Genomic DNA, 14,698 nt, shown 5'->3' on the forward strand with positions numbered 1-14,698 from the left:
GGTTTTAACTCCCCCAGGCCAGGGTCTGGACCCCTCATCTCCAGCACTGGCCACTGTGACACTTTCCATGCGGCAGGCGCTCCAAAGATGCCTGCAGGTGACGATGGCAGTAAGTCGGGAGGAAATTAACTCTGAAATCATTCCCCTCTGGCTGCCCTGTAGCACAGCTGGCAGCTGTCATTTCGATCAGAACAGGACTGGAAAAAGGCTGGGGTGGCTGCAGAATTGGGCTCTAGACGTGCACACTTACTTTCCAGAGCTGACTCCTTTCATGTGGTCTGTGTAAATGTAGATATCGGGGATGAACTTGTTGAGGATGCTCCTTGCAGAATCCACGATCCGGTTTGCCATCTGCGGTGACACACGCACAGAGTACCTGCGGTCTGCAGTTAAGGGTGCGTCCTGCTCACACTCCAGGACAGAGGGAAGTCAGTTCTGAAGCCAGCAGCTACCCGCGGAACTGTAACACATCGGGGCTCCCAATGCCATTCTACTTTGCACCCGTCTTTAATCACTTAACTTGGTAACACTTTAACTCAACTTTTAGAGCATTTCCATCAATTGTTATCGTATTAGTATATAACTTTTATATTCTTATTATATAAAAGGATCACAGTGAGAAACACCCAGATATAGAGAGTTGGAAAGTATAAAATAACAAGTTCCCAACCCTGCTCTAGACTTCCTACCCAATGCCCCTCCCTTCCCCTAGAAATGGTTCACCTCAATTCTGGAACAAGAGAAGAAGACCGCCTGTCTGTCTGGCATGAGCCGAGCTCGCTTTGAAGTGTTTGTTGTCTGACCACCCCCCACTGCTGGAACCGATGAGTCTGTCCCTTGAGAACCTGAGGCCAGAACAGACACCACCCTGGGGCTCACCAGGGCCAATCCCAATCCACCGCCCCCCCCCCCCCGTTCTGTTGACAGGAAAAGCAGAAAAAGATCAGTGAAAGACAGTACGGTAGCTGTTTATAAAGATCTAAACAGGGTGTTTTTGTAACAGAGCCTATTTTCAATTATTTAAGTATCAATTACTCCTTTTGTGGACAAGACAGGCTCCTCACAACTGCTACCTTACAGTCAAAATACTGATAATTGGCACTTTTACACCAGGGCACCCCCCGAGAGAGAAGGAGAAAGACATCAGCAACTCAAGCGAAAAGGCTGGTTTTTAAGGAAGTGGAAACAATTATCTAAAATTTGACTTCATTATGGAGACCGGCTCTCCTCAACCCCACGAATCAAAAATTCAGTACGGAGCACTTTCGATGCGCGACGTTCAGTCAAGAGGTGGCTACGTACGTGGGACAAGAGCCTAGAGAAATGGACGAGTAAGGACATGTGATCTTCCCACTACCCCAATACACACCCCACACAGCAACTCCAACAGGGAGAACAGGGGGTGTGGTCTGCCCAGTCCAGCCCAGCTGCTCAAAAATTACTGTCAATAACATATTCCATTTCCATTCGAGCTGCAGAAACAAAATGCTCAGAGACTGCAAAGAACGCGGCTGGCACCCAGCTCCGCTTTCTGATCCGTCTGGCACCTTCGCCGGAAGATCAACCTTTCCTCATGGCGGTGAGACTCTGCCAATTAGCCCGGGTCCTCCCAGATCTTATGATCGGTCTGCTCAGGGTTCGTCCCCACCTCGGCACCCCGCCACTCGCCCAAACTGTCCAGATTCTTCCACCTGAACTGCCTCCCTTCACTGTCCCAGCCCCGAGCTCCCCTTCTCTCCCCAACACCCTCCAGCCAGTGCCGGGCTGTGGTCTCCTCTTGACCTTACCATACGCCTCTCTTCATCTACACACGTGCTGCCCTTGCCCGTCAACAAGACCATGCATTCCATAAGGAGAGGGGCTCTGCTTCTGTACAGAGCAGAGCTCTCCGATGACTCTCACACCCTATTTCTGTACTCAGAAACACTCGATAAATATTTGACTTGACACAAAGGGCAAACCTAAAATGGGGAAAGAGCAAAGAGGAATTTTTCAATACCCACACCAAGCCCGGTTACATCACCACCTCTGTCCAGAATGTACTTCTGACCACAGGCAGCTGAGATAAACAGTGCCGGGTCTCCTACCTTTGGACCGGGCAGGTGCTGTCCTTCTGAGCCCGAGGCTGTCCACTCTCCTAAGGAGAGCACCAACGCCACTGTCCTGACATAATCCCACGGCATCCACGGCTTCCAAAATCCTTTCAGGTACATTAATAACTGATCTTATGCTCACGGTGACCCCAGGGGCCAGGGCCATGGATTCCTAGTTCCGGAGCTTACACTGAGGACAACTGAGTCACAGAACGGAGATACAAATTAAACAGATCTGACCTCACAAAGACAACCTCCTCCCTCCAGCCCCTCCAGAGATGTGGAAACCAGGTGGGTAACTGTTCCAACTCAGGGCCAGTGGAGTCCTACATCAGAACCCTGGCAGTGCAGAGGGACAGGGCGGCTACACCCCAGACTCACTGTGGAACCACCTAGCGCGGTGTGGAGGCTGAGTTCCAGAATCGGACCATCCGTGTTCAAGTCCCAGCTCCAGTGAACCATCATTCTGTGTCTAGTGTGCTAGACACATGAGGGGCCCCACCTCCTCATCAGTGAGAGAGGGATAATCAAAATACTCTCCCCCCCACCCCCCACCAGGGTTTAGAGGCTCAAAAGAAAGAATGCATGTGAATGCCTGGCGATGCCTTGTGTGTGGTGGGAACCCCACGAATGCCAGTCACTGCTTTTCAGGCCCAAGACTCAAATCTCAAAGCAGAGGCTGCTATCCTTTCAGGAATCAGAGATCCTTCTGGGAACCTGATGAAAGCTACGGCCCCTCCCTCAAGAAACATGCCCACGTAATTTTGCAGGCAGTTTCAGGAGAATGTGAACCTTCTGAAGCCCATACGTGAATACCATATTAAGAACTCCCATAACCGAGAGAGCCAATTTCACAGTTCTAGGCCCTACTATCCCTCACTGGCGTTCCAGGTCAGAGAAGGCACACACGGGTGTGGGTGTGGAAAGAGAGAGACGCAGATTGATGCTCTACGTACCTTCCCTACAATCAGAGAAAGGAAACCAGTTTGTCCTACAAATTCTAACTCACTGCCATCTTGGGCCTCTACCCCAGCTTCTTCATTTGACTCTTAGGTAGCAAATCGTGAGCTTCTGGGACAGCGCCACAAACTGGAAACAGAGCGTCCCCCTTCTCCCCACCACCCCCCTCAGGCAGGGGGAGAGGAGAGTGGGTGGCATTAAATAAAAGGTAACCGCACCATCCAGTCACAGCTGCTGGCAGGAACCCACACCAGCTCCTGCCCAGGACCTGGCCAGTCAGGGAGGGAAAAGACGCGCCCTCAGTTAAAGCCACAAGAGCAGGGCCGGCTCTTCTAACCCCGGCCCTCCCACGGGGAGTACAACCTCCAAGCTCAGACCCACAGTCAACCGGACTTGGAACTACAAAAACCACAAAACCAGCCAGAGCGTTTTGCCGAAGGCGGCTCTTTTTTTCCCAGGCTCCAAAACTGGCCAGGAAGGCGATCTCAGTTCAAACCCACATTCCTTTGGGGTGTCCGTGAGAGGGGCAGCTCACATCTGGTTTGCAGACAGGAATCTGAGCAAGGGCACCGTGGCTCCTTCCCCGAGGAGCTGGGAGGAGGGTTCAGGGGTCCCAGCCCCGGCCCCACACGAGGAGTTCCTCGGGGTCTTCCTGGCGCCGGTTCTATACAGGGAGGCTCAAAGAACACGGGAGGGAGAAGCAGGGAGGGACGGCCCGCCGCCCGGGGCTCTTCCGGCTTTCTCCGTCTCCTCTGCACAACCCCCGAGCCTTCCCCACCTCCCAGTGTCCTCATCAAAGGTTCACTCACAGGGCGTGTGCACACGCGGGACACCATTCGGGGAGACCCCAGCGTGACAGCCTCCGTGGAACCCATGTCGTTACCACAAGACTGTGTCAAAACAAACAGCACACTCTGCAAATCACATTTCCAGACTACAGAGAATGGGCCCCGAGCAGGGCTCACTGCCACGAGACAGCATGAAGGACACAAATCTCAAAAGAGAAAAATCAAACTGAAACGGCCCGGAATGGGGGCAGGATTTCACGCGCAAGGCCACCGACTGCCGCACTTTCCAGCAACAGAGGCAAACGGCCACCAGCAGGGTTTCGTTCTGGGTTATTTACATGGCAAAACACAGGAGCCTGTTAACAAGAATAAGGTTGAGCTAAAAGTGCATGCGTATTTGGTTAAAGAGAAAACTAAAAAAACCTTCCTACTTGCACGGCATCTCCATTTCTCCACAGAGACCATCACCTTAGAAAGGCCATACAAGGGGCGCCTGGGTGGCGCAGTCGGTTAAGCGTCCGACTTCAGCCAGGTCACGATCTCACGGTCCGTGAGTTCGAGCCCCGCGTCAGGCTCCGGGCTGATGGCTCGGAGCCTGGAGCCTGGAGCCTGTTTCCGATTCTGTGTCTCCCTCTCTCTCTGCCCCTCCCCCGTTCATGCTCTGTCTCTCTCTGTCCCAAAAATAAAAAAATAAAAAAAATAAAAAAAAAATAAATTCATTTAGGATTTAGAAAAAAAAAAAAAAAAAAAAGAAAGGCCATACAACTGTGCGCCAACCTGGGGGCTCTGGGGACAGAGGTGCTGGGCGTGGCCCTGAGATGGGCCCCAGGGGAGCCACGCAGAGAGAACAGGTCACAGCGCGGGAAGCTCGGTGACAGGCTCCTCTGGTCCCGAGGGCTCCTGCAAAGAACTCCGGGCGGCACCCTCTGTCTCAACAACGGCTTCCCCAGCTAATCCGAGTCCTCACGGCTCACTGTTCAAGCTGATCGAGGCCTCCGAAGAGTCAGTCCACACCACGTTTCTTTTCCTCCCAGGAGGACTATGCCCAAACCTCCTGAGAAACATAAAACTTGACTTTAGGCACCTATCCCACCCCTGGGAAGAAGACATCCTGATCTCTCCCTTTTGTCAAACTCCCACCAGCCAAGTCACTGCGCAAGCCATCCAGCCCTCGGGCCTCCAATGCCTGCCCTGACCCAGATCTTGTCGGCCTCTGGAATCGTACTACTTTCAATATCCGAGACCCCAAAAGACAACTCCCCACACACAAGTTCTTGTTCTTCCACCCAGCACACACACCTACTTCCACTCAACCTTTAGGGCTATTTACATTCAACCTTTAAATCCATTAAGGGTTCCAACCCCGTGACCGCCTGCCTTCTCCAGGCTGGCCAGCCCCTGCCACAGGACTCGGCCAGGAGCACCCGTCTGTCACTGCAACAATACCCACCCCCCCAGTCCCTCTAACCTATCCCCTGCACCAGTCATTCACCCCGTCATCCACACTCAGCCCTAGCTGAGAGTGGCCGTCCGGCCTTCTCGTCTCTGCCCTCCAGGCTGCCGACTGCCGCCAGACACGGCCACACAGTCACAAAGCCGACACCATAATGGTCACCATCTCGGGCTGAGCCCTCACTGCTGTCACACAGACTTGCTCTTCTCCTCAGTCACTGCACCCCACTGCCACAGCACGTCCTGACACTTGTCACACTGCCTCATCATACCTCCGCTATTGCCCTTGTCCTCAATCCCAAACTAACTCTTGAAAACGGAACTGTTCCCACCCCCCTTCCTACCACCTTCAGGCGGCTCGATTTAGAGCTGTCCTCACCGCATACCTGCCATCTTCAACCCACACCCTCTCCAATAATAATAAAAATAACAGTAGCTGCAACTTACCACGTGCTTACTCACACACCAGCCCAGTGCCTCGTACTATGCATCTATCACCTCACTCAACCTTCACGGCAGCCCCACACGGTGTCTGTAAAGTGCCCAGTGACATGCGGGTCAACCAAGGCTTTGGGCCGAAATCCTGTCATACCTGAGCGGCAAAGCCAGAGTCGGAACTCACGTCTGATCCCAGCACCTTATCACTGCTACCCTGCTGCATGAGCCTCCCTCTCACCCAGAGATCTACCCGATCAACAGCAGTACTCAGATCAGCACCAACCTTTTCTTCGGAAAGGGAGGGAATCTTCTCAACTCTCTCCATCTCCATATGGCAAGTAACCGCTTATCTTTCCTCCTGCTTCTCTTTCCGGTCAAGACTCTTGACAGAGCAACCTCCCTGTTGCACCACAGCCCTCTGGGTCACACCCCTCAGCCGGGAAGTGGTCTTGGGGCTGGCTCCTCCCCTCTGGAAGGAGCTCCTCCTTGGCCGTGAGCTGCCCAGGGCATTCTCCAGCCTCAGGCTGACTCCTCTGGGCTCCTCGGGCAGGGGAGGGGGGCGTCCAACCAGGACTTCTGAGAAGCTGCATTTTCTTTATTCTCCTCTCAACCCCTTGACTCTCCCTGGTCCCCCTTCCCGGGAGCACTTGGCCTTCTTTTTTTTTTTTTTTTTTTTGGTTTATTTTGAGAGAGAGTGCGTGCTCTCAAACATCAGTAGGGGAGGGGAGAAGGAAGGAGGGGAGGGAGGGAGGGAGGGAGGGAGAGAGAGAGAGAGAGAGAAAGAACCCCCAGCAGGCCCCACGCTGTCAGCACAGAGCCCAACATGAGGCTCAGTCTTATGAGCCATGACATCACGATCTGAACTGAAATCAAGAGTTGGATGCTTAACCAACTGAGCTCCCGAGGTGCCCTGGGAGCACTTTGCTTTTGCTTTCAAGTCTTAGTGGCTTCTCAGGGATCCACCCGCCACCCGCCTCTCCCGCACACTACACAGTAGCCAACTCCAAATCACCCACTTTGGGCTCTCACCTGGCCCCCAGGTTACAGGTGTGCATTTCTAATTTCCTTTCTAGGCCTATCTCCCTGTAACCACACGAAGGGCCCTCGAACCCAGCAGGAATAGAACTGAACTTATCCCCACTGCCCCCCCCACCACGGCAAACACACAGCTACTGTCAGAACGTATATCTCTATCCAGGTGCCAGGAGACACATCAGAATCGCCCTCAAGGACCCCCCTGTCCCCCTATCACAGAGCCAGGTGGTGACGGCATCCCCCGCATGCTGCCCCCAGGATCTCTGTAAACCAGCAACCCTCACCCAGGCTCTTCAGGGCACAATGACTCTCTAGTATCTTTGCCTGTAAGTGGTCGCCACTAGGTGATAGGATGTTTTGTTTTGTTTTTTTACTTGAACCTTCTAAAAAGCAGCCAAAAGTTCTTTTAGCATCACCAAAGTTATGGTCTTAACATGGAAATTCTCTCTCTAGATAACTGCTGACTTTGGAACAAAAGCCAACTCCCTCCACGTGGTCTTTAATCTTCACTGGCTCCGGCCCCATCATCCACTACTTCTTCCATCTCCATCTTCTACTACCAAACACCACTGCGCAACCTGCACTGAGGCCACACTGCACGGCTTGCCACTCCCAGAACCGCTGTGCACTGTGACATGTGCACAAGCATTCCCTCCTTGCTCTGCTTCACAGGCCTCCAGCCTTCAAAGCTCAGTCCCAACGCCTTCCCTTCCTATAGGAAAAGGCAGAGGTTAAAAGTCCGGGCTGCGATGAGACAGAGCTCAAATCCCAGCTCTGCCGTCATGAGCAGTGTTATGTGGATACAAATTCCATAAGGTGCAGCCTCAGTTTCCCCATCTGCAAAACAGAATGCAAGTAAACTCAGAAGTCACTTTGAGGCTTAAAAATAAAGTGTCTCAAATGTAAACGGATTAACCTTCACAGTCAGAAGAAACAAAAGTTGCTGCATGGGTAAAACAACAAGACCCAACTATATGCTGTCTACAAACGGCCCGCTTTAACACATAAGCACACATATAAGCTGAAAGTGAAGATATTCCGTGCAAATGGGAACCAAAAGAGAGGAGGAGTGACTAACCTTCCATCAAACAAAAGACACTAAGTCCAACAAGACTTTAAGGTCACAAGAGACAGGGCTCCACGCTAAGCCTGGAGTGGAGCCTGCTTAAGATATTCTCTCTCTCCCTCTCTCTCTGCCCCACTCACTCGCACTCTCTCTCTCTCAAAAAAAAAAGAAGAAAACATTCTCTCCCTTCCTCCGCCCCCCTCCTCCACTCATGCTCTAAATAAATAAAAATAAATAAATAAATGTTTTAAAGTCACAAGAGATAAAGAAGTTGATCATACAATGTTAAGGTCAATTCAACAGAAAGACGTAACAATTATATATGCACCCACTCAGATCACCTAAATATATAAAGTAAACATCAACAGATCTGAAAAAAGAGCAATACAACAGCAATTGAAGACTTCATACCCCACTTTCAACAATGGATAGGACATCCAGAAAGAAAATCAGTAAGGCAACAGAAGACTTGAACAACACAACCAAATGGAACTCACAGACATCCAGAGCACATTTCACCCAACAGTAGAGGGGCACGCATTCTTCTTGCTTGAACATTCTCCAGGATCACAAGGTTGGTCACAGGACACGTCTTAACAAGTTTAAGGCGGCTGAAATCACCTCAGCTACCTTTTCCAACCACAATGGAACGAAAGTAGGCATCAATAACTGCAAGAAAATGGGAAAATCTACAAACCGGTGAAAATGAACACATCCTTGAACATACAAGGGGTCAAAGAAGAAATCAAAAGGGAAACTAGAAAATCTATAGACAAACAAAAATGAAAACACAACATACCAAAACTTTTGCGACTGAGCAAAGGAGTACCAAGAAGGAATTTTATAGTGATAAGGACCTACATTCTTTCTACAAAAGAAGAAGGGTCTCTAATAAACAGCCGAACTTTACACTTCAAGGAACTAGGAAAAGAAGAACTAAAATCCAAAGTTAGCAGAAGGAAATAAGTAATAGGGTAGATACAAGTGAAACAGAAAAGCAAAAACCAACGGGAAAAAAATCAACAGAAGAATCAGTTTTTTGAAAAGATAAACAAATGACAAACCCTTAGTTAGATTGAGAAAAAAAGAGCAAAGACTCAAGTAAATAAAATCAGAAATGAAAACAGACATTCTAAATGATGCCGCAATTTGTAAAAAAAATAATAAGGTACTATTATGAACAGTTACATGCCAAATTGGACAACCTAGAAGAAATGGATAAATTCTACCAAGTCTGCATCAAGAATAGAGCTTGAACAGACCAATAACAAGTAAGGAGACTGAATCAGTAATCAAAAACCTCGAAACAAAGACCAGATGGCTTCACGATTAATTCACTGGTGAATTCTACCAAACATTTAAATGACAAATACCAATCCTTAGACTTCCAAAAACATCAAAGAGAGAACACTTCCAAATTCATTTTATGAAACCAGTGTCACCCTGATACCAAAGCCAAACCATAAAGACACTACAAAAAAGAAAACTACAGGCCAATATCCCTAATGAACATGGATGCAAAAATTATCAACAAATATTAGTAAACTAAATTCAACAATACATTAAAAGGTTCATATAACATGACCGAGTGGGATTTATCCCTGATATGCAAAGATGGCTCTATGTATGCAAATCAACTAACGTGATAAACCACATTAACAGAATAAAGAATAAAAATCACATGATTGTCTCAACAGACACAGAAAAAGCATCTGATACAATTCAATACTCTTCCACAATTAAAAACTCTCAACAAATTAAGTATAGAAGAAACTTATCTCAACACAATAAGGACATACATGAAAAGCCCACAGCTAACATCATCTTCAGGAACGATGGAAAACTGAAAGCTTTTCCTCTACAATTTGGAATCAAGCATGGATAGCCACGCTTTCCATTCCTATTCAGCATGGTACTGTAAATCCTGGCCAGAGAAATTAAGCATGAAAAAGAAATGAAAGGAACCCAAACTGGAAAGGAAGAAGTAAAATTATCTGACTGCAGATGACCTGATCTTACACGTAGAAACCCTAAAGATAATCACCCCCCAAACAAAAAAACTACTGGAATAAATATTTTTAAAAGTTGCAGAATACAAACTCAACGTACAAAAATCAGTTGCATGTCTGTGCACTAACAATAAGCTATCTGAATAAGAAATCAAGGAAATAATCCTATTTACAAAAGCATCCAAAAAACCTAAAAACGTAAGAATAAACTTCACCAAGGAAGTGAAAGAACTGTATACTGAAAAGTATAAAACGATCATGAAAAACATCTTTAAAAGACACAAATAAATGGAAAGACAGTCTACATTCATGGACTGAGAGAATTAATATTCTTAAAACGTCCAGACTACCCAAAGTAAACTATAGATTCAATGCAATCCCTATCAAACTACCAATGATATATTATTTTAATGTTTATTTATTTTATTTTTGAGAGAGACAGAGCGTGCAGCATGCAAGCGAGCACAAGCAGGAAGAGGCAGTGACAGATGGAGACACAGAATCTGAAGCAAGCAGGCTCTAGGTTCTGAGCTGTCAGCACAGAGCCCGATGCGGGGCTCACACCCACGAACTGTGAGATCATGACCTGAGCCAAAGTTAGATGCTTAACCAACTGAGCCACCCAGGCACCCCAAAATCCCAATGATTTTTTTTTTTTTTACAAAATAACAGATACAGAAAAAACAATCCTAAAATTTATATGGAACTACAAAGGACTCAAAAAAGCCAAAGCAACTTTGAGCAAGAACAATGCTGGAGGCATCAGAGTTCCTGATTTCAAAATATATCACAAAGCTACAGTAATCAAAATGGCATGGTATTGCCACAAAAACCAATGGAACACAACAGAGAGCCCAGAAATAAACCCCTACAAGTCTGTTCAACAGACACACCACATACAAAAATCAACTCAAAATAGATTAAAGATAAACGTAAGACCCTAAAACCATAAATATTCTAGAAGAAAACATAGGGGAAAAGTTTCTTAGCACTGACAATGATTTATTGGATGGAGCACCAAAACAAGGGCAAAAGAAACAACAAAGTGAAAAGGCAATCCACAGGATGAGAGAAAATGTCTGCAATTCATATCTCTGATTAATATCCAAAATATGTAAAAACCCATACAACTCAACAGCAACAAACTAAAAATAATCCAATTAGAAGATGGGCAAAGGACCTGAATAGATACTTCTCCAAAGAAGAACCAGATATGTTCATACATTCATGTGAAAAAGGGCTCAATATCACTCATCATGAGAAATGCAAATCAAAACCACAATGAGTTAGGGGCACCTGGGTGGTTCAGGTGGTTGAGCATCCGACTTCAGGTCAGGTCATGATCTCCCAGGTTGTGGGTTTGAGCCCCGTGTCGGGCTCTGTGCTGACAGCTCAGAACCTGGAGCCTGTTTCAGAGTCTGTGTCTCCCTCTCTCTCTGCCCCTCCCCGACTCCCCCTCCCCCCTCTCTCTCTCAAAAATAAACATTAAAATCTTAAAAAAAACAAAACGGGTTATCACCTCATGCTTGTTGGAACAGTTATTATAAAAAAACAAGAAACAAAAGATAACAAGTATGGCTGAAAGTGTGGAGAAAAGGGAATCCTTATACACTGTTGGTGGGAATGTAAATTGATCCCACAATCCCACATAGGGTACATATCCACAGAAACTGAATACACTCCCACATTCATTTCAGTGTTATTCACTATAACCAAGACATGAAGGCAACTTAAATGTCCAATGCAAGATAAATAAAGAAAATGTAGTATTTATATACATAGAGTATTATTAAGCCTTAAAAAAAAAAAAAAAGGAAATGCTATCATTTGTGACATGGTTTAATAAGGAAGACAGCGTGCTAAGTGAAATAACACTTGGTGAAAGATACAGAACAGACAGAGAAAAACAAATACTGCATAATTCCATTTATAGAAGGAATCTAAAATAGTCACACTCACAGAAGCAGAGAGAATGGTGGTTGCCAGAGTTTGGAAGGAAGGGGAAAGGTGGAAATGCTGGTAAAAGGGTACAAAGTTTCAGTTATACAAGATGATTAAGTCCTACAAATCCACTATATGCCATAATGTCTGCACTATATACTTAAAAATTTGCTGGGGGTCTTCGGTGGCTCAGTCAGTTGAACACCCAACTTCCGCCCAGATCATGATCTCACAGTTCGTGGGCTCGAGCCCTGTGTCGGGCTCTCTGCTGACATCTCAGAGCCTGGAGCCTGCTTCACATGCTGTGTCTTCCTCTCTCTCTACCCCTCCCCTGCTCATACTCTCTCAACAATAAATAAATGTTAAAAAAAATTTTTTTATAAAAAAAAATTTGCTAAGATAATTATACTGGAATTTAAAAAATAATTTTTAAAAAAATTTGCTAAAAGAGTAGACCTATATCAAACGTTACCACAAAAAATTAAAAGTATAAAAATCTAAAGAAAGTGTAAAAATAAAAAAAAATCAAGAGGGCAGAAAGAAACTCTTGGAGGTAACGAATAGGTTTAAGGCACTATGCTACTGGTTTCGCAGGTATATGCTAATCTCCAAACTCATCAAGCTGTACACATTAATCCGTATAGCTTTTTGTACGTAAATCATACATCGATAAAATGGTTTTTAATTAATTAATTATTTTTAAGAGAGACAGTATGAGTGAGGGAGGGGCCGTGGGGGGCGGGAGGGCAGAAGATCTGAAGTAGGGTCTGCGCTGACAGCAGTGAGCCAGATGCAGGGCTCAAACTTGTGAACCATGAGATCATGACCTGAGCCAAAGTCAGACGCTCAACCGACTGAGCCACCCAGGTGCCCCAATAAAGTGGTTGTTTAAAAACAAAAGAAAAGCAAGCATACCCTTATATTATCACAGTGCATGCAAAGTAATCACTTAATAAACAGGTATTACTGGGGCACCTGGGTCGCTCAGTCAGTTAAGCATCCAACTTCAGCTCAGGTCATGATCTTGCAGTCCGTGGGTTCGAGCCCCGCGTCAGGCTCTGTGCTGACAGCTCAGAGCCTGGTGCCTGTTTCAGATTCTGTGTCTTCCTCTCTCTCTGACCCTCCCCCGTTCATGCTCTGTCTCTGTCTCAAAAATAAATAAATGTTTAAAAAAATTTTTTTAAATAAATAAATAAACAGGTATTATTCCTGCCCTCCTACATCCTCCAGACAAAATGTGCCATCCTGTATCTTAGCTCCCCAACCTACTGTGTGCCTGTCTACACCACTTTACACATTAGATCAGAATTACGTGTTTGCGTAGGTTTCCCCTCATCAGGGGTGTGTTGGTGGTCCCTAAACCAAAGCCCCCAGGAGAGCAGGACATACCCTGGAGTTGTTTGCTTGAGCGTGAACTAAAAAAGAACAACGAAGGAACCAGTCTAGTCATGGTGAGACGGATAATAAAACATCGCATCTCAGCCAACAATTACCATTTTGCACTGCTAAGACTTCCCCAAGACTGCTGTCTAAAAGTAAATAACTCTGCAAAGAGGTAAACTGTTGGAAGTGATAAGTCATTCTTCCCTTCGAGAGGCAAGTCAAAGAACAGAAAGTTAAACCAAACAAAAGGATACGCAATTCCTCTAATACGTTTGATCTTCCCTGGATCCGTGAGCTGAACGGGCTTCAGGACCTTCCTCACAGGACAGGAGAAGAACACTTCTCCTCCTCCTCCGGGAGGCATTCCCCGTCGCACAACCTGCCCGGGTGGAAAGACAGAAGAGGTGACGATGCTGCGGAGCGCGTGACCCCAACACCCAACCTGGCTGCTCTGTGCCAAGGGGCTCTTCCTCGGGAGGCAGCGAGCTCTTTCGTACCCACCTTGTCAACCCCTTCAATGCCGACGGCACCTTAAGTTAGCACCAAGAGGGCACATGCTGAGCGGTGACTCCGGGCCAGCACGTCCCCGTCACAGTGAAGCCACTTCATCACGAGGGCCTGTCCCCTCATCCTAACTGTGAGCAACTAGCCCAGCTCATTGGCTCATCCCATTTCTCACCCGTCAGGAACCCGCTTCTCCTCCTGTGCAATGAACTGATCTATGAAAACTCATTTTATTCAGTAAAAATGAAGTCATTTCCCCCGTTTTAAAACATTAACTTAAGAAATAGATGCTAAACAGCTTAAGATATCCAGTGTTACTGATGTAACCCTGCTTAAACAGATGCTTAAATTACTTCTACTAGGTTTTGAAAACACTGAACATTCACAGGGGCATCCAGGTTGGGAGGCCCTGGAGACAAATTACATCTTGATGATTCGACCAGAGAGGGCGTGTGGCTAGAACCCTGGCTCCACTGCTCACTAGTGGAGATGCCGCGAGGACTCAGGGAGCCGACGCGTGTGCAGCACTCACAACATCACCTACTGCAGAGTAAGTGCGAGTAACTGGCCACTATGACTGTCATTACTCAAGAGTCCCTCTCCAGCTCCAAGTCTGTAACGTTGGGGTCATGACTCCCGTGGGTGTTCTCAATGGAGACGTTCGATGTGACACACACAGACACACTGAGTCACACGGCTCTTCCCATGAGTTCACAAGAGAATATGTTGTACGCATATATATACAGCCAACAAGGTACACGCATCCTTACCTTTAGCTCAAATGATTCACCGTCAATTCCAAACTGTTTCAACAGGGGGAGGGCTGTTGCCTTAAGAACATCAACCTGTGGAATTATTTCAGGAAAAAAAAAAAAAAAAAAGTTTAATTAAACCTTGAGAAGTGGGAAGAACAAAGAGCCCACAAAGCAGGATGAGGTTCAGCAACCGGGCACACGATGTCATCCTGCGAGGAGGAAGCACGCGGGCTTACAACTGAGGGCATGGGCCGGCTCTGCTCCCAAATAAGAC

The 14,698-nt window shown here is 46.9% G+C and overlaps 1 protein-coding gene across 4 annotated transcripts in view; it reads right to left on the reverse strand.

The window, feature by feature from the left end:
- RCL1 (RNA terminal phosphate cyclase like 1) overlaps positions 1 to 14,698 on the reverse strand; it is a 57,030-nt gene that overhangs the window by 19,046 nt on the left and 23,286 nt on the right. For 3 of the 4 annotated variants that reach the window (XM_042911914.1, XM_042911913.1, XM_042911915.1), the window contains exons 4-6: positions 14,440 to 14,514; positions 13,420 to 13,544; positions 251 to 376 (exon numbers count right to left, since the gene is read on the reverse strand). In XM_042911914.1, the coding sequence (XP_042767848.1) occupies positions 251 to 376; positions 13,420 to 13,544; positions 14,440 to 14,514 (326 nt within the window). Of the gene's footprint in view, positions 1 to 250; positions 412 to 723; positions 846 to 8,329; positions 8,777 to 13,419; positions 13,545 to 14,439; positions 14,515 to 14,698 lie in introns of those variants that run through there. The other variant, XM_042911916.1, reaches the window with a different exon arrangement.

The sequence above is a fragment of the Panthera leo genome, chromosome D4 (genome assembly GCF_018350215.1).
Source record: "Panthera leo isolate Ple1 chromosome D4, P.leo_Ple1_pat1.1, whole genome shotgun sequence".
NCBI lineage: Eukaryota > Metazoa > Chordata > Mammalia > Carnivora > Felidae > Panthera > Panthera leo.